At 41.3% G+C, this 20,779-nt stretch overlaps 1 protein-coding gene across 5 annotated transcripts in view; it reads left to right on the top strand.

Annotated features, from left to right (window-relative positions):
- The window catches only part of UNC5D (unc-5 netrin receptor D), a 590,870-nt gene that overhangs the window by 337,970 nt on the left and 232,121 nt on the right, over nt 1-20,779 (top strand). For all 5 annotated transcript variants that reach the window (XM_082444614.1, XM_082444613.1, XM_082444611.1 and 2 more), the window contains exon 3: nt 5,906-6,049. In XM_082444614.1, the coding sequence (XP_082300740.1) occupies nt 5,906-6,049 (144 nt within the window). The remainder of the gene's footprint in view (nt 1-5,905; nt 6,050-20,779) is intronic.

Here is a 20,779-nt window from a genome sequence, read left to right as displayed (position 1 = left end):
GTGATCTTATAGCAGTCTGTCCTCTGTCATAGCAACTGTCACATCACATTGCGACAGGTTGAAGTGTCTCCTCATCTAGCCTGCAAGCTCCTTGAGGACAGGAATATTTATCATTGACTTTGTCACAGTATCTTCAACACCTGGCAAAATGGCAAGCACATATGAGGCACTCACTATAACTTTTTGAAAATAATATACGTTGTAAACTGTATGACATCTTTGATCTATTTCCTATGATATGGAACCTGCAGCAAAATAATAATTATAATCATAAGAATAATAATAACATGGTTTTAAGATGAAATAAGATAATGTATGTGATGACATTAATAAAAGTAAAGGGCCATACAAATGGTATAATAATTAATCAGTAATGGTAATATGTTATTCAAAATATGGGGGAACTTATTGTTCAAGCCTATTTTCTAGGCTCTAAACCTGGGCCAGTAAGAGACAAATGAAAAACATCTCCTTATGTAAGTGGTGGACTCACTTCTTCCAGCTGAGTGGACTGTTTTCCGTCTTCTTAGGAAACAGTGGAGTAAGGTGGGGCTATCTCAGAGCCAAATCCAGGCATCAGAGGTACTGACATACCTAAGGAGATGACGGTCTATTAGAGAAGGCTCTTGAATAGGAGATGGTTGCTTTTCACGGGCTGTTTGATTTTTTTTTTCTCTCTCCCCAAATTGAGCAAGGCCCCATGCTACTCAATGAAGTTGTATTAGAATAGTTCTTTGGGGCTTCGTCTGTGGAAGCTAATTACATAGACTCATTCTCTGGGTTAATCCCCAATCATGAAACATCACAGTGCAAAAAAAAAAAAAACCAGGCACGGAGTAGGTCTAACACTGGGCGAAAATGGTCCAGGGAGACAGGCGCAGCGATTAGGGTGAGAAAACAATTCACCAAAGCCTAGTCTGCTAGCCTCTTACTGCTTTGGTGTGGTTTGGGAATACGACAGGAGGAAGAGGGATACTCATCTTTTTTCTTGAATCGAGTTATTTACTTTAGTAAGCCGAGTATCCTACTACAGAGAACTTCCAAAGATTGGACATCAAGTTGTGACGCGTCTGAGAACTGGTTGGCAGCAATAACCACGGCACGGTGCTCCTGATGGGCTTCGTAGACGTGTGATAATAAGCAGTAGCTCAAAGGCAGGGCGACAGCTGTTAGTGGGCACTCTTCTGCAGCTGGCATGGTGCCGAATATTAAGTTCTATTCCAGCACTCTCTTCTTTTCTACAGAATAAGTTAGGACTAGGACTAGAGCCCTTTTATTAGAAGTTGACCAGAAATAAATAATTTTCATCCTCTTTCTCTCTCCATTTCTTTCCTCCTTCCTTCCGTATTTCTCTTCTTTGAACAGTGAAACATATACCTTCAATTAGTTTGAAAATTCCCTTTTATTCTCCCAACAGGATTAGACCTGCTAAGAGTAACTGGTGTTTCCTATCTGATAAATAAGGGGATTATAGCAATAAGTGCTGTCAGCATTTTTCTCATTTAAACAAATAAAGCTGACAAATGATGAAGTTCTGTGCTGCTCTGTTCTGTTTAGTACATGCAGAGCAATTATTCATCCGTTGCCAACATTCGTCTCTCTACAACTCAACCATCCACAGCGTAGAAAGCTTATTAGCATTTCGGTTCCATAGTCATATTTTTATCTTCTGTAGGACTCTCCTCCATAACAAAGGCTGATAGTTATAATCGCACAATAATTTAAAGGGTTGGACTTTTCCGTGCCTATTAGTTACACAAGTTATCAGGTACAATGCTAGTCTTATTTATGAGATGCCATCTTCTATTTGCCTGGGGTTTTTGTTCCCCTGCAGCATTTCCTATGAATAAGTTAGCTGCCATCTCTTGAGATGGAGAAATAGATGGTTATCTCTGTAACACTGTTGGATGCACTTCGTTGTAGGACGGTGGGTGGAGGTGTCCTGAAATAGAGCCATTTTAAATGGATGCTTCTCAGGTGTGGTTTCTCGTGTGTGTGTATATACACACACACATACATTTTTACGTGTATATATATATATTTATGCATATATATAATACATCACCGGAGAGAGCAATAGTGAAGATTTGCAAGAGAATATACTATTTAAGATTTTTATTTTAATCAATAGTTATTTGTTATAGTGGAGAAAAGTATAATAGAGACAAAATATTTATGATTTCCCAAAGGTTTTCCTAGAGGGGATGGTTTCACGAGGCTAAAGGCCTCACGTTAGAAGAAAAAGACCTAATCCAGAGAGACACTATACTTTTTTGGGGGGGTGGGGATGGCGGTGGCGGGGCGGGGGGGTAGTGAAGTCACTTGTGTCCTTTTAAAGAAACCTGATACGCTGATGCTACCTGAAGCAAAATACACTGTGTTTGGATGATACTTGGTTGATATTCATTCTGCTTCTCTAAACCCATGGGGAACCTCTGTGAGGGACTTGAGACTGAGCCATCGTCATGCTGAAACCGTGACTTCAACAGTTTCCTTTCAGCTGTGTTTAGTCTGAATGAGAGGTTGCCAGACTTCCTGACATGAATGGGGTGAGATCAATTTTGACCTTCGTGGTGGGGGTCTGTGGCCTACTGTTACGCTTTCCAAAACAATTGTGTGGTTGTCCATGTGTAATAACCGTATTTTCAAGTGTTTGTATTTGATGCTCTGACATCTTAGGGTCTTGCTGACCCTGGAGGGACTGCCCTGCCCAGGGCTGATTAATTCCTAGAGATAGCAAACAGCTGGCCCAAGAGCATGCCTTTCATATGCAAACCAACCGATCCAGAGCTTTATCCCCAACCACTTCTTTCATTAAGCTCTTATACTGCTCACCCATATCCCCCTGCCCTAACCCAGTACCAGACAAGTAGGGACAGCTTTTCTGTCCCGGAGCCCACTGAAACGATGCAAACTTGCCAACTCTAAATCTTTTTACCCTGCCTCTCTGATTCCTTCCCGTGGAAACCACAATAAAGGCTCTTGCCCACATTCCCCCCTGCCCCCTCTGCCTCCTGACCCTGGTGCTTCCCCGTGTGGTCCTGGGTGCTTTGCCTCTTGTTTCTAGGGATCTGCGAGTGTAAACTTATTCTTTCATGATGCGCATTTCTGTTTGAGTATCTTACCTTAGCTCATTAAAACAGGCCCCAGGTACCCTTAAAACACTGTGATGCCTAGATTAAATCATAGCACATTTTAAGGTTTGGATGGGGAACTCTCTGCTTTATAAATATGATGATCTTGAACCATTTTGAGATGGTGTTTATCTTCATTTGCAGCCTAGAGAAAGCTGATGGGTTTAGATATTATAAGACACATGTATAAGTTGTGTGTGTATGTATATATATATATATATATATATATATATATATAAATTCCACATTAGCTTGAACACATTTCTGACCTTCTAAGCTTATCATGCTTCTTCAGTGAGACCTGATTCCCACATGATTGGTGTATTTTGCTTCATAGGTCTCTCCATCACATGACAGGGGAGCTCAGACATATCAAAGTTACTCCACCTGGAACCTGAATGTGCTGATTTAGGGTTTTCTCTCCTCTCTTGCACTATTCAAAGTAGATCATCCACGATTTGTCTCAAATCAAAGCTGTGAAATATAAACCAAGTCCTCTTATCTACAGCCTAGTTCCTTATTTTTGTTTATGCAGCCTAACTTTAAAATGTCCAATATGGGTGTCACGCTCCAGTCTGCTTTCTGTCCTCACAAACTTTTTTGTAATCTTACTTCCTTTTCCCTTTCCCTTCACCTGCCAGCTCCCCCTTCTCCTGGTCCTCTCATTCCCTCTTTTATTTAAGTGCAAATTTAAAAAAGCAGCCACAACAAAAACAATAAAAACCCCTCTAAGCCTTCTTTCCTATTCGATGCAGGAGGTGACTTTCAGGACTCTTACGTCTCTGACAGGTGAAAGGCATGCTTCTGCATTCTGCAGAAACAGAAGAAATGTGAACTATCAACTGTCATCAAGATGATTTTCTATATGCGGTACCTCCTACAAATTTAGGAAGTCTAACTCAGATTGTGTACACGGTGATTGATGTGGCCATAAAACTCTCATCACACACTATAAATAACATGTTATTGATTGGATAGAGGGGAATGTTTCCCCAGCCTGACTAATCCACCTCCGTTCTTGTTCTTTAAATCCTACCAGCACCCGGGATATAATCACATTCCACCTCCTCCACCAAGAGTCCCTGGCTCCTTTTGACTATACTGATGGTTCTGTCCCCTGAATTCCTTTTGAACGTAAAGGAAAAACCATAGTTATGCACCTAATTTTTCCTTAAATGTTCCATGCATTAGTCTTATTTCCATAATTATGTATAAGTACCTAAAGTACCAGGACAGAGTCGAATTTTTATGAGGGACCTGTGCAAAGTGCTGGTTTGGGTGTAAAACAGATCTAGCTTCAAACCCTGGATCTTGCATTTACAGGCTGCGTGATTATTGACAAATGACTCTCTAAGTCAGTTCTCTTTTCTGTAAAGTGGGGATACAGTAGCCTCTGCTACGTCAGGGCACTGCGGAAATGTAAAGAGGGAATAGGCTAAAGGCTTATCATGATGCTGGGCACTTAGTGGAGTTCAGTAAGCATCGCCTCCTTCTCCCATGCTGCCTGTCTCAGGGCAGGGCACAGCCTCGGCAGGTGCCCATTAGCTGGAGAGAGCATGCTGATTATAAAGGCTGCTCCCCTGTTTGTGGTGATTTAACTGATCCTGGTGAGGAGGGCGTCCTTTCCTCCTTGGCACCTTATGTGAGGTGGCTATCCTTCCCAAAGAAAGAAAGGCTGATAGTCCATGGCTGGAGGTTTGGAAGAAACTCAAACTCCTCAGTAAGAAACACCAGGCGAATTTTTTAACTATTAGATGGGAATGCAAAGATGTAGTAATGAAACGAAGACCTTGACCTTGTCATTTTTTATCTCACTTCCCAGATGTAGCCTTAACCGCTCTTTCTGTGAAAGCCTCTCTTTTCTTCACCTCCTCATTCTCTTGCTCCAGAGACCTTCCTGGGTTTTCAAGGCTTCAAGATCAACTTAGTTCAACTTGTCTGCATCCCATTTGTTGTCGGGAGTTTTTGGCTTTTCCTTGGATTCCCAGCCGTTCACCCGTCCCATGCATCTTTGCTGTCCTCTCGTTATTCTAAGCCACTCGTCTATAGTGACCCTCTCCTGCTGCCATACCCAGGGGTGGGAGCACTTTGAAGCACTTGGAACTATGTCCCTGGGGTTGGTTTGTTGAGGACTGTTTAGCCTCTAGAATCCCAGAAATTAATTTGGTGCTACTTTCTTCATGGTAGATGTTACACCAAGAAAGACAAAGAGGGGGGAAGCAGTGGGGAGAGATAAATTGGGAGATAGGGATTGACATATACACGCTACTATATATAAATAGATAACTAATGAGGACCTACTGTAGAGCACGGGGAACTCTTCTCCGTACTCTGTAATGACCTATATGGGAAACGAATTTTAAAAAGAGTGGATGTATGTATATGTATACCTGATTCACTTTGCTGTACAGCAGCAACTAACAGAACATTGTAAATCAGCTATACTCCAATAAAAATTTAAGAAAAAACAAAGAACAAAAAATATTTATAAGAGCTAAAAAAGAAGACAGAAAAAGCATGGTGTCAAGGTACTGTGAAAATGATTCTATTGTATGGGAACCACATTGGCCGATGATACTTTACACTTGTTCTTTCCAGCCTACTCAGCTGTTGGAATTTAATTAGCTGTAATATATTATTGTCAAAGTAATTAAAACTTCACCTTGATTAAAACCAGAATGGTTTCATTAACAGGAAGAGGTTGGGCTGGCCTTAACTTTCCGTTTGAGAAATACACCAGCCTCAGTGGATTGGTTCTATCTCCTCTGCAGGCTTGAAGGTCCGGGAGGTGTTTATCAACGTCACCAGGCAGCAAGTAGAAGACTTCCACGGGCCCGAGGACTATTGGTGCCAGTGCGTCGCGTGGAGCCACTTGGGGACCTCCAAGAGCAGGAAGGCCTCCGTGCGCATAGCCTGTGAGTATATTCTGGGTGACCTTCTTGTCCTGTAGGAGCACAGACTAGCCTTGCATAGAGCCGAAGAGCACTTGGACAGGCCAGGTGCTTCTGCAGAACAGGGATGAGAGGCTAGCAAGACACCAGCAGAACTGTCTCCACCTCTACTCAATGCACTCTTTTAAAATTGTATTTTAAACGTTTGATAATTTCCCCTAGAGAAGACAATCAGCAAATCAGTTGGGCTAAGAGATTCTGCCTAGGTTGCCAGAACGCAGGTGCCTCCACAATACCAGGAAAAATGGTTTCCGAAAAAGAAAAAAAAAAAACCCACACAAATGGATTCTGCTGTTCATCATGAATGACACAGTTCAAGGGGCGTTGATGAGAAAAGTTGAGCAGTGACTGTTTACTGTACTTTGCCAGCAAATCTGTAAAAATAAGACATTAAAGATTAAGGGAGTTTTATAGCCTCCTGTTAAACCTCCTTCCTCTGAATCTTAAAACATGGAAATGGGCTTTAAAACTGCATTTTTTTGACCCAAGTAGGAATGAAAAAAAAAAAAAAGATGCTTGAGGAAAAAAAAAAAAGAAAGAAGATTGCCTTTCAGGAGAGTCTAAGATTTCTTTATCATGTTTCAGCATCAGCGTTTTTATCATCTCAAACATGTTTAGAAATACACCAACTTCCTTTCTCCTCCTTAAATGTATCTTACCCACCCCATGGGTCCCCATAAAATCTCCTTTGTGAGCCCAGGAGTGTTACCCCTCCCCCAACAAAGAGATGGAGGGCAGAGATGGTTATTGTTTTCTTTTTTTTTTAATGCTGCTTTTGAGAATGCCGTGAAGAATACGGGACAAGGGGGATTTATTTAAGGACTCAAGGAATTCTTTGTAGCAGATGTTGATGGTTTAGGGATTAAGAATAGGAGTGAATTGCTCTTTGCAGAGACGTTTATGTTTCTTGGGAAATGAAATCTCCTTGTCAGCATATGCGTTTCACCTTCCTTATCCTGGTGATCTGGGAGGCTCTTTCCTGGCTGTTGACTGGGTCCTAGGAGACCAAGGAGGACCTTGCAAGCTGTGCTCTTGATGTAAGAGCCATGGGAAATATTTTTCCTATTGTTATTTAGTTAATTTTAGCCCACAGATGCTTTCTGACAGGTCAGTTGAGAAAGGGAATGTGTTTGATTTTATTCTTCCTTAACAAGTCCAGCTTTGTGCTCCTGGCATGGCCTCGCCTAGGCTAGCCGAGGTATTGTATTGTAACATCTTATGGATAAACCTCAACAAACTTTTTGGCCAACCCAGTATTTGATCCTGGTCAGGGTGAGGCAGATTATCCTCTGGATCCTGAAGAAAGGAGAGGCAAAACCGCGTAGGGAATTTCAACACAAGTTCCCTTGATTTCCTTCTCCTCAGTGTCACTTTCCCCTTCTTCTTTTTCCTCTACTTCTTTGAGCCCCACATGACCTATTCTATGAATTCCTACAAATAGCATCTCATTAATGTGTCGTCTCCAGTCTCTGTCATCTCCATACTTGCTCACTTCATTCCTGACTGTCACGTGCCTGCTAGAAACCTCCAGAGGTTTTCTCCCTGCTTATAAAGTTTGGCAAAGAATGGCTCAGACCCATTTTGTTAACTTCCCATAGGCTTTGATCGTGTACACTCTACTTCATCCTTCTAAACACTTGAATGTTCTGTGTTTCACCCTCACTTCTCTGCCATGCGCCTTTGCTCCTAGAGTTTCCAGTTTGATAAGTGTGTACCCTGGGGGCTGAGAACCCAGATACTGAAGTCCTGTTGGTTTCCAGTTCCTAAATCCACTACTTAGTGTTGTGATGGTGGACAATCGATTCATCTCTGTGTCTTCATATTATGATAAAAGAGTGCTGACTTCATAGTTATTGGAAGAGTCAGAAGTATTGATAACTATAAAGTGTTTAAAACCACACCTAACACGGTGTTAACTCTTATCAATCATTGGCTATTATTTTATGGCATACTTGATCCTCTGTAGCCCAAGCAACATTCACCAGTAAGTGTGTTAATACTTAAACTAATTGAACTGAATTACATTTCAAGTGCCTTAGTGATTTTTCTGTGGCTCATGGATATATAGACTCTAAAAGTCCATTCTAGGGCAGCCCTAGGTATCCAGCTCTCCCAAGTATGATAGGATCACAGAATGTTTTAAAAAAACATGGAAAACACTTTTCTATCACTTCCTACTTTTTTAGAGTCAGCTGATACTTTTGTGGTACTAATCTTGCAAATCTCTTCAGGGTTTAAAAAAATCATTTTGTCATTCTTATGTATGATATGCACATCTGAATATGATAAAGATGTGATTTTTAAATTAAAAAAAAAAGAATATCCTTAAAGCCTGTATTATGCAGTTAGCTTAATATAATCTCTAATATTTACAATATATTTTTAATCTCTTTCTATGTAGCAAGTGACAGATTCTTTATTTAAAATTATTTATGCAAGTCAAGATATAATTTGTCATTAAATATTGCATTTGACTTGGGGACCAGTATACATTAAAACGTACACTGAAATTTAACTATGTTTATTGGCATCGAAAGTGGAGAGGAAAAACTGCCTTTAGGACCTTGCTTGGAATTCTTTTGATTTGCTTGCAGGAGGGAAAAAAAAACACCACTTCTTATTTTTGTATAACTTTCATGTTTTCTTGAAATAAGAGATTTTTCGCTGCTATTTGCAAGCACTTCCCAGCAAATAACACATTGCACATGAGGATAGCTTTTATTCCCAATAAATGAAAAGCCAAATTGGACATAATTGTCACGATATTTCTGCTTTTTAAGATTGGTGTTTGAAGTGCTAAAGACATCTTCATGTGCTAAATAAGGATTTTGATATATGAATGTAGCTTACGAATCTGACAGTTGTCGTGAGGGGACTTTGCAAAATTAGTATCAGTTTTATATGATTCATTAAATTACTGTAGTTCAACATCAGAGCTCCTTATGCTTACTGCATTTAACCAATGATCCATTAAGAATTTAACAATTTCAGAACTGCAATGGGCAAAACCTTCATGGCATCTGGGCCATCAGCTGAGGGATGTCTTGTCATGATCATGTTAGCTCATCTCTATAATAACACCAGGAAGCTCGCTGGCATGGTATCACTCAGAGATCATTCGATTTTAAAGGGAAACAGTATAGACACAGTTATTTTATTTATGTCACTCATATTTTTATTGAAATGGACCCACCTGGAGTATCAGTTAACTATGCAGATTCCTGGCTTCTACCCCAGACCTGAGGAAGGACCAGGGAAGCTGTGTTTGTATGAAGTTATCCAGGTGAGTCTATGATCAGGTATCTTTGGGACAGCTTGGCCAGGAGCAGTGTTTCTCAAATTTTAACACGTATGCAAATCAACTGGGTTCCGATTGAAATGTAGATGATTCAGTTAAAATGATTTGGTGTGTCCAGTCCAAGGTCCGAGGTTGTGTCATGTCTAAGGGTTCCCGGCTGATGCGGATGCTGCCAGTTGTGGGCCCTACTTTGAGTAGCAAGACCCTTAGAACACCTTTAGGAGGCACTATTTGGGAAATACGGATTTAACCCATAGCTCCAATGTCATCATTAATAGCTGAGAAAGTGATATTCAGAAAGGGTAGATGGCTTGACCAGAGGTCCCCCAGCAGACATGGAACCAGATCTTATATTCATCCATTCACCCTCCCTGGGTGCTCTTGCTACCAAGCCGTGTTGATTGCTTTCTATTAAAGGGGAGTTTGAGAACCATCATAGAAAGATAAGTTCATGTGCCTTTGAGCGTTTCCTTGAGGAAAGCAGTGATGGCTTTCCTATTCTGTTTCTGAAGAAATTGAGTTCCTCCACGTGGTCAAGTTATTATATATATACACACATATACATACACACATATATAATACATATGTATAATATATATACTTTATATATATGTTATTATATATTATATATATATAATATATATTTTTATATATAAATCATGACTCATTGCTGCCTTAGTGGCCACAAAAAAATCAGTACAGATTTTGTTGTGGTAGCCAAAGTGCCTGTCATCTTAAACCATTTTCTTTTCCTTAATAATTCCACCCTGTGTCGGAGAGATGCTGCCTGCCCATCCAATCGCCTGGGGCTGGAAATAGCTGAGGCTCCATTTCAAAGTGATTTTCTGGAGGTAAAATAAATAAATAAAGCAACCCACATTCACCCCCAACAAGCTGGCAGAAGTCCACGTGCAGGGAGTGGCTCCCACAGGCCTCCTCTCATTTGTCTGATTCAGTCACGCTGGAGGAAGTCGGGTTGCTCTGGCATCTGTTATTTCTGCCGCTGGACAGTTGTCAAAAGGAGGAATATTCAGTTATTCGTAGTTGTTTATTCTCATGGGTGAACATTTGGCTGCTTAGCTGTTGCCGTTTTTCCCTCTTCTTCATCTGCGTACAAAATGTTTGGCCTCTATCATCACCCCTTGGTCGGGCAAACTCTTTTTTTTTTTTTTTTAATACATTTATTTATTTATTTATTCATTTATTTATGGCTGTGTTAGGTCTTCATTGCTGTGCATGGGCTTCTCATTGTCGTGGCTTCCCTTGTTGTGGAGCACGGGCTCTAGGCGCACGGGCTTCAGTAGTTGTGGCACGAGGGCTCAGTAGTTGTGGCTCGCGGGCTCTAGAGCGCAGACTCAGTACTTGTGACGCATGGGCTTAGTTGCTCCGCGGCATGTGGGATCTTCCCGGACCAGGGCTCGAACACGTGTCCCCTGCGTTGGCAGGCGGATTCTTAACCACTGCGCCACCAGGGAAGTCCCCGGCAAACTCTTCTTAACACCTGAGCCTTTTCTTCAATACGGGAGTTGGGGTTGGAGGGATGAGGGAAAACTTGGACTGTTATAGTCACATAGCAAGTTGGCCACTTGGGATAAAACGCAGCAGGAACCCATTGTTCTGCTGATTTTTTAAGAAAAGGAATCTATAAAACATGATGCATCCTGAATATAATTTAAATAGATGGCTTATTTGAGACACTCCTAAAATATCATACAGTCGTGCCAAGAATGAGTGAAGAACTTAGAGAATCTCATTTAAAAGCTATGAAACTCCCTACCTAATTACAGGCCCATAGCGAAAACAGTATTATTTTAATTTGCTTTGGTGGGGGAGGGCAGTATCTTTTTTGAGAACTTAGAGGAGATATCCACCTAGACCTCAGTTATGGATCTTGGCTTCATGGCTTTGATAAATAATTTCACCTGTTAAAAACTGTCCATAGCCCCCTGTTGATGGCAAAATTAAATATAAAAACAAACATCAGCACGTCTGTCTGGTGTTCAGTCAGCCTTAACCTCCGTTTTCCGTCTTATTACCCATTATATCCGTACAAGCGTGCTGGGCTCAAGCTGAGTTAGGACAGCTTAGATTCTGGGACATGGACTTTTCTTCTTCCTTGATGTGCTCATATTCTTTCTCCTTCCTGGAGTGTATTCCCAGCCCCATCTCGCACTCCTGCCTTTCCCCACCTAATTCCTACATCCAAGGTCTGTTGTGGATACCGTGTCCTTTATGAAACCTAGTTTAGCAAATCCCTTAATACTAATTGACCTCAGCAGCCTGACGTACCAACTGAGCCCTTAGAAAAAGGTCCCCTCCAGCATCTCCAGCTTCCAAATTGATAAAACCTAGATATCCACCTTTGAGCTCTCCTAGCATTTCTTTAGCGCTTCTCCCATGGTACTTATTATCATTTTCCCAGAATCATGGTTATCTTGAAGTTATTTGTGGATTGATTTTCCCTTGTTAGATGGTAACCTGCTTTAAGATTCCGTTGCATTACTCTCATTGTCTCGACCTCTGAGCCTAGTAGGAAGCCTTATCTATCACCTTTGTATTATAGATGTTTGTTTGGTTTGAAAGGCAACCCTATCAGTGCTGGGTATGGTTCTGTGAAAGGGCATTTGTGAGCTGTGTGTCATGATTGTGCCATGGGACTAACATGGCAACTGGCTTTTTAGCCAATCCATAGCTCACAAGGATGCTGTTATTACAAGGACCGTCTTTGTCCTCCCTGGCTTGTGTGGTACTCCTAATGTTTACTGCAATAAAGAAGAGGTCTAAAGGGAATCGGGACTAGGTGAGTCATCACAGCCCTGCCAAGTGCAGCATGTGGCCCTGAAAGCCCCCAAGGCTTCCAGGTTTATCTGCACTTTTCCCTTCCTTCCTTTTCAGAACATGGAATTTGTTCAGAGGTTATGGAAAATATGTTATGACCAATTCTCAGCACCTGGTAGCAATTGCACAAAAGTTTAAAATCCTCTTTCCTCTTCTCTTGGAAGAATGTGGCCAGAGTGAAGAGAAAATAAAATACTATCTACTTGGCCAAAGGTTGATCTTTCTTCCCTTTGGACTGAAATTAACTTCTGTGAATATTACTGAAAGATCTGAGAGTCCAGGCCTCCTGATGGAGTTGCACACTACACAGGAGCATGTAGCCAAGGAAGGGGGTTGGTGTTGAAATGCAGCCCGCATTCCACCAGGCAGGAATGCCCCCCAGAACATGGCTACAACCACATGAGGGTAGGGGCTGGTTTTTCTTGCTGCTGTTTTATAGCCAAGACCTGTGTTCTCACAGGCGTCCGGTTTCCACAAAGGTGCCACATAGGTTGGTGGCAGCAGAACAGGGTACAGAATTTGTGGTACTGAGTGCAAAATGAAAACTGTAATTCGAAGACACATGAACCCCAGTGTTTATTGCAGCACTATTTACAATAGCCAGGTCATGGAGACAACCTAAATGTCCGTCGACAGATGAATGGATAAAGAAGATGTAGTACATATATACAATGGAATATTACTCAGCCATAAAAAGGAATGAAATTGGGTCATTTGTAGAGATGTGGGTGGACCTAGAGTCTGTCATACAGAGTGAAGTAAGTCAGAGAAAAACAAATATCGTATATTAACACGTATTTATGTGGAATCTAGAAATATAGTACAGATGAACCTATTTCCAGGGCAGGAAGAGAGATTCAGATGTAGAGAACGGACGTGTGGACATAGGAGGGGAAGGGGCGGGTGGGATGAATTGGGAGATTAGGTTTGGTATAAATACACTAGTATGTGTAAAATAGATAGCTAGTGGGAACCTGTGGGATAGCACAGGGAGCTCAGCTCTGTGCTCTGTGATGACCTAGATGGGTGGGGTGGGTGGGGATAGGAGGGAGGTCCAAGAGGGAGGGGATATATGTATGCATATAGCTGATTCACTTCGTTGTACGGCAGAAACTAACACAACACTGTAAAGCAATTATACTCCAATAGAAAAAAGAAAAGAAAATGTGGGTCCCCTTGTTCAAAAATTAAGCATTTCAAGACATCAGTATTAGACCATTAAATCAAGCATGGGGCCCCGTGTGACCATACTGGTCCCACACCCATGAAGGTGGCCATAATGGCAGTAATGGTGATGATTCAAGAAATCACTTTATATGTGTAGTGCTACTATAAAAAGGAAATAATCGGCCTAGAAAGGCTAGAGACATATTCAAATTGATTCCACACGGAATTAGAGACAAGATTATTCTGTTTTTCCTCCAAAGCCAGAGGCAGTATCACGGGAGCTAAGTTTTAAGATGGCATATTTGGGGTCAAGCTGGCAACTAGAAATGCCCATTATGGAACATTATTTCTATGGCCACATTCTCCTGCAGTCTGTACAGAGGCAAGCGAGGGATGTATGTCTGGTGGTGGTGATACTGAAGAAGGAATTACTGCATTGGGTGAGTAGGTGACTAATAGGGTTTTCTTTAAAAAGCTATTTTGACATAATTCAGACTTGCAAAAAAGTTGCAATATAGTACCAAAAAATTCCCTTAAGCCCTTTACTGACAATCTTCAAATGTTAACGTTTGACCATATTCGCTTTGGCATCGTCTCTTTCTGTGTTTATCAGTATATGTATTTGTATGTAGACAATTACGGTTTATTTTTTGACTTGTTTAAGATTAAGTTGCAGACATGATGCTTCCTTTCCCCTAAATACTTTATGATGTATGTTTTTAAAAAACATGCCTTCTGACATTACTGTAGTATATTTATCAAGGAATTAACATTGATACAATTCTGTTATCCAATCTAAAGACCTTATTCATCTTTCATCAATTGTTCAGTAAAGTCCTTTATAACAGTAACAAATCCTAGATCATGGCTTACATTCAGTTGAGAGATCTCTTTCGCCTTCTTTAATCCAGATAATTGCTTGGTTTTCTCTTATTGTTCATTACATTGAATTTTTCAAGTGTAAAGTCAGTTATTTTATATAATGTTCCTCAAATTGAACATGTAAAAAGGAAATAGCAGTCACCTCGAAGGGGCTGCCACTGGTCAAAGAGATCATCGTAATGGTTGTAACTCATTAAATAAGAACCCATGAATCTACACTGGTATATTTTTAAAATGAATATTAAAATAAATGGAGGTTTCGAAAGAGAAAGCTCTTCCTTACAATAAATGAATAAATGTAGAAGGAATGATGGAAATGGAAAATTATTTAGCATCTATCGTAAAGTTAATTAAGACAAGTGTCATTGGATGCTAAAACCAGTGGCTGAAAGTTTTAGGAGTAACAGGATGTTTACAGGATCACAGAGTATCTCTCCACAAGATACTGACAAATTCCAAAGGGGGAGTTAGTAATTTAGCAGTAGAGAATCCTGCCATATACCACCTTAATCAAGTGGTCACAGTTGACATCACCAGCAATGGGACAAATCCACAAATTACTCCTGATGGGATAGAATGAGAAGATAGCATCACTTCAATGATATTCCTTCCAAATACGGTTCGTCTGTATTTAACCATAGGAAAACATTGGACAAGCCTAAAATGAGGACCATTTTACATAATTGGTCATTTTTAAACTACACACGTCTTTCAAAATGCCAGCCTGGTGTAGGCACACTGCTGGGGTGTTCTGTGGATATAAGAATCCATAAGCTAGACAAGCTACATCTTTTTGAAAATCAGTGGTATTCCCTTTGAGGTCAGTAAAATATAAACATGAACACAATTACGGAAAAAAATTTTCTTGTGAAGATGCAACTTGAAACGTCAAAGCCATTTTGTGCATTCCACATCTTTTTAGGCTCCATCTATAAATGCCTTGGGGATATGAATTTATCCTCTTCTGCCAGTGGGGGCACTTCAGTAGAAAGTATGAGTAACGCTGAACTATAAGAGATTGTGATTCTATGAACAGAGTAGGGTTATTTCTATGGAATTGGTATAAATTGTGCTACTTTGCTTAACGTGTACACAGTTGAGTACATCAGCCTTAAAGATGAGAACTGCTGGGTAGTAGTGCATTACTTTACAACATATCCTACAGTGGTGATGAAAAAATTCTCCAAATAATATTCCTTCATGTTATGGATTGCCAACTATTAGTTACTGAGAAGAATTTGTAGAAATATGGCCACCACCTTTTTAGGAAATCTCAGTTTATTCAATCTGCCATTCTTGTGAAATAAACCTTATTAAACTTCCTGGAAAATGGCCCTTTCTCTAAAAACCTCAGTGGAAGTTTAACAGGAAGAGGATATAGATTTTACTTCAATTCAGCTCTCATTTTCTCCACCGAAGAAACCTTCTGACAGATAATATGAGCAGACAATAAGCAAACAAAACAAAATGAAAAAACCCAAAACAGAAATACAACGTATCTTTGTTCATCTTTGAGGACGTTTTGAGCCTAGTGATATTATTCTTAAATTAGTTTAATATCCCTCTACCAGGATAAGTAAGGACAAGGGTGTGCATTCTAGAAACTTGTTAAGTGTCAAAGAAATGCTAACTAAGATGTGGAAGTGCCGGACAGCCATGAATAATTGTCTACATGTTCTAGATAGCATAGCAATAAATAAAATCCCATCCTTTCTTTTGAAGAGTTTATACTCTGGTGAGAGGATAGACTTATCAAACAAGTTTTTTTGAGGGAGCACGGTTAGATAAGCACAGTCTGTTTCAGGAGCTCACCAGAGGTTCAACTTATGGATCCTCAAGGTCTGTGATATGCTTCCTGAGCTAATTCCTTAGGAAGAAAGAGGGTTAACTTAAAGACCCCATGTTCAGGTTAAGGAGAGAGTTTGAGTTGCAAGCACAGAAAGATGGGAACAGTATGGAAAAACTACATGGAACTATGTGGGAAAACAAGGAGATGGAGCTACCAGGGAGAAGTAGGTCAGGTTATAGAGGGTGTTTGAATTCTCTGTTAAGATTTAGATTTATTCAGGATGTGGTCTAGGGCCACTGAAGTGTCATAGCAGGGTGGTGATGTGGTCATATCTTCAAACCCTCACCACACCTTCCCATTCAGCCACAGAAATTTAAAGGCAAGTAAAACTCAAGGCAAGGAAGCTTCATGCCAACCTGTGAAACTGCTGACGGGACTTGAACTTTTGCTGGGATGGTACATGTTAAAGGGGAAAGAGCAAATTGGAGATTCCAGGAAGGTGAAATTACCAAGGCTGTGTGGCTTCTTGCATGCAGAGGTGAGGAGAAATGAGGTAGGGATTGAGGAATTACCCCACGTTTGGGGCTTTGTTGATTTTGGGCTAAAGTGACTGAATTAATGGTGATTTCATTAAATGAGGTTATGATTAGAGTAGAAGAAACTAGTGTGCAAAACAAGATACTGAGTTTGGTTTTTGATCATGTTATGTGGGAACTACCCATGGAACATTCAACAGACTCTTTTCATCCTGCAGTTGTGTTTATGAGCCTAAAGCCCAGGGATCAGCATCAAACATTAGAATTGAAGGTCATTGGCAAGTAGGTGGTCATTAAGATAATAGATCTCCATCAGGAAGATAGGAGGATTTTATCTGAAATACTTAAGATGGTGTCAACTGAAAAAAATACACAACCTAAAAGTTGAGAGTTACGTTTTATTCAGCAGACTTTCTGAGGACTTTAGATAAATGCTGAGAAAAGTGTTCCGAAGAGCCAAGGGGGAAGCCAGGGTATGTAGAAGTTTTTGCAACAAAAGACCAGGTAGTCGGAACATCAGAGGATTACTGTTAATAAAAGGAAACCAGATATTTCAAGTTAAGGAATTTAGCGCTTTTCTGTGTATGGGAAGATGCAAGAGTCTAGGCTTACTGAAATCATTCCTTTGATATGCACCTCGGCCCTCTGGGGCCAGTATCCTGTGTTTTCTCATCCTGAGTGAGTTTCCTCAGGTGCACCATTGGGGGTGGCTGCAGCGGCTGACTGCCAGATGTGCTTGGCACTGGGCAGCCCATTTGTCTCCATCCAGAGTTCCCTCGGGGCTCACTGTCTGGGCAGCTGTAATGTGATGGCTTGATGGCTGCAACATCCTTTGTTTAGTGATATGGCAGGCAATATTTTATTTCTCAGTGGTTTTCCACACTACACGTTTTCTATCCTACCCCCCAGCACCCAAACTGCTGGGGAAGAGAAAGAGCAACAGACCATGAGTAGAATTCTGCATGTGGTTAAGGGGTGGACAGAGGGGAGCCATTAAGAAAATTAGGGAGAAAAAAATTGAAGAGGGACTGGGAGATTGAAGAGAGTGGAGATTTGTTTGAAGGAATAAATGGTCCATGGTGTCAGTGTGATCACCAGGTTAAAATAAGAAGTGGGAAGAGTGGATTGATTTGCTTCCACTGACCAGAGCAAAGCAGTGTTAATGAGAGGGTGATAGGAGGTAATGGTAGGTCTAGGAATCAGTGGAAGGTGAGAAAACAGAGATGGTATGGACACCCCTTTCCAAAAATGTGACAGAAGACAAAAAGTCTAGAGCACTAGCTGGAGTTAACCATTTGAGGAATGGATGGTATTTTAATACAAGCATGACAATTAGATGGGCTCATTCTTTAAAATGAGAAGGAAGAGGAGCAGCAGAAAGAGTGAACAAGTAAAGGTCAGAAGAGCTGGGTTTGCGTTCTGGGCTCGACTAACTGTTACTGACCCGGGTTCTTGGCCTCCTCAACCAGTAGAAATTGATCAGAGGCCAGACAAGAAATTCAGGCAAGGCTTTACTGGGGCCCCTGCTGCAGCAGTGGGGAGCAAAGGTAAGCGACAGGCTCCCTTGCTTGCTCTCACCGAGCGGGGGGGCGAGCTCGTTCCTTATATGGGCTGAGGGTAGGGGTGGCTTAGTTGGTTTGCCCACCCCTTTGGCGATGTTGAGTGCAGGGGGCATGCGCAGTACCCTACTTTTGCTCCCACCCGTCTGCTTTTGCTCCCAGCTCTTCAGAAGTGGCAGTTGGGTTTTTTTGGTCTTTGTGTATCTTGTCGTCCATAATTTGCCTCAACTGCACGTGCACATGGTTCTTTTTAGTTCCTTATACTTTGTTTGTATTTTGTTGGTGGAGGAGCTATTTGTCCAGGTGCCAGCACTGCAGCAAAGCCTGTCTCATAATCAGCTTTGTGCTCTTGTAATAGCGTTTCCTAAAACTTGCAGCACAGGTGAAGCACACCGGGAGCTCTTTAAAAATTAAGGTTTACTGGGCTTTGCTCAAGACCTGTGGAATCATAATCTCTGGGAGTGGGGTCCAGGGATGCTTTTGTGATTTTGCTGTCTTCTGTTTCTTCTCCTTCCCACTGTCCACAATTCAGTTTTCTCTGCAGATTCCTCCTTCTCTTCCCATTTCTAAATATAATACTCTAGGTCTCTCCTTCACGCACAGGTTCTCCCCAGGTGAAATCTCTTACTCCGTAGCTCCAATACTGGCTATATACTGATTATTCTCAACCTTGATCTTGCACCTCATCTCCGGATGACTTTATTCACTGCCTACCTGATATATCCACTTGGCTATCTAGTAGGCATCTCAAACATAATATGTCCCAAAGAGAACTCTCTTGGTTTTCACCCCAGCAGCACTGCTGCAAACCTGTGTTTATTCCCGCCTTTCCCAATTCAGTAATGGCGCCTCAGGGCTCATGACAAGACATAGGTGTCATCTTTGACTCCTCTGTTTCTTTCAGTCACATCCCATCCAGCAACAAGTCCTGCCCCATCTATCTCCAAAACACATCCTGAATTTGCCCACTTCCCTCCATCTGGTTTTTTCTCTGCTGTGATAATCTCCTCACTGCTTCCACTCTTGCCATCTTAAAATCCATTCTCCACACAGCAGCCAGAAAGATTACTTAAAAAAAAAAAAAAAAAAAAAGACAAATCAGATCATGCTATTCTCTTGGCTGAACTTGTCCCATTGGATTTCCAAACTCCATGATATTGGCCCCACAGGAATAACCAGCCCCCTCTTACCTTCCCTTGCACCAGAATGCTCCCCTTCACTGTGTCAGCCCTGGTGACTTCTTTTATTACTCAAGTACCCCAGGTTGTCACTACTTCAGAGCCTTTGCCATTCTCTTTTCCTGGAAAGCATCCTCCAGACCTCTGAGTGGTTGGTTTTTACATGTAAGCTTTAGTTTCATCTGCATTGTTGGTTAGGTCTCTGTAAGATTTCATATGAAATATGGAGCTTGCTACCAAAAAGGTGAACAACTTCTGGCTGGAGTGATCTCTTAGATTCTTCCTGTTCTGGCAAGATTGATTTAAAAGGCCAGGCAAAATGCCGTTCACCTTTCTTCCAGCCACTTGCCATGTGGGCCAAGCAGTAGGCTGAGTGTTAGCTGCTTAGTGGCATATTCCAGCCTTTACATGCTCAAGACACGTGGCCATGTCTTGTCCTGATCGACCTTCCTGGCCTCAAGGAGACCTGGAGTGAGGGGAGAATCAAAAAACTAATAATGCAGGATAAAAAATATTTCTTCCTGCTGCTAGGTTGGCTTTTTCTTTTTTACTCTTTCTCCCCTCTTTTTTTTGCCTCCCATCTCTCTCTAGTACTAGTACTGAATTACAATGAGATGGTGGCTATTGAAAGCTTAAGGTTATTTTTAGGTCATTTCTTTTTAAACTTATTGCTAGTTCACATCCCTCTAATTTCCTGGGCAGGGCTGGGAGGGCACCAGGGAAAGTCCAGAATGATTCTTCGTGTCTCTGTTCTTGAAATTGTTCTACTGACCATGTAGTTTGTTGGTATTCAAGTGTTCTTCAGGATGCTAAGCCAAAGATAATCTCCAGGGCTGCTTGTAGGGATGTGGGGTTTAGGCAACACCATAGATGGAGAATCCTGACAGTAGAAACATAAGGAGTGTAACTTTTCTATATACTTCTTGAGAACTGAGTTGACTAGTCTAGTCAATGGCTCCTGGGACTGCACTTCTTTTTTTTCTCTCCATCAAAAGCACTTTGGTTCAAGACTTGTGGTTGCCAAGGGGGCGGGGGGAGGGGAGAGATGGATTGGGAGTTTGGGGTCAACCAGGTCCTACTGTATCGCACAGGAAAGTATATTCAATATCCTGTGGTAAACCATAATGGAAAAGAGTTTTTAAAAGAATATGTATATGTATATATAACTGAATCACTATGCTGTACAGCAGAAATTAACACAACATTGTAAATCAGCTATACTTCAATTAAAAAGCACTTTGGGGGACTTCCCTGGTGGTCCAGTGGTTAAGACTCTGTGCTTCCCCTGCAGGGGGCACGGGTTTTATCCGTGGTCGGGGAACTAAGGTCCCACATGCCACGCGGTGAGGCCAAAGAAAACAAAAACACAAACAAAACAAAAAAAGTACTTTGGTTCAGTGGCTATTTCTGCATTCACCTAAAACTCAGTTTTCCTGTTAGAATCACA

Source organism: Balaenoptera physalus, assembly GCF_965194825.1.
Source record: "Balaenoptera physalus genome assembly, chromosome: 21".
NCBI classification, from domain to species: Eukaryota; Metazoa; Chordata; class Mammalia; order Artiodactyla; family Balaenopteridae; genus Balaenoptera; species Balaenoptera physalus.
The sequence above is the reverse complement of the archived record's forward strand: the minus strand, read 5'-3'. Positions and strand labels throughout refer to the sequence as shown.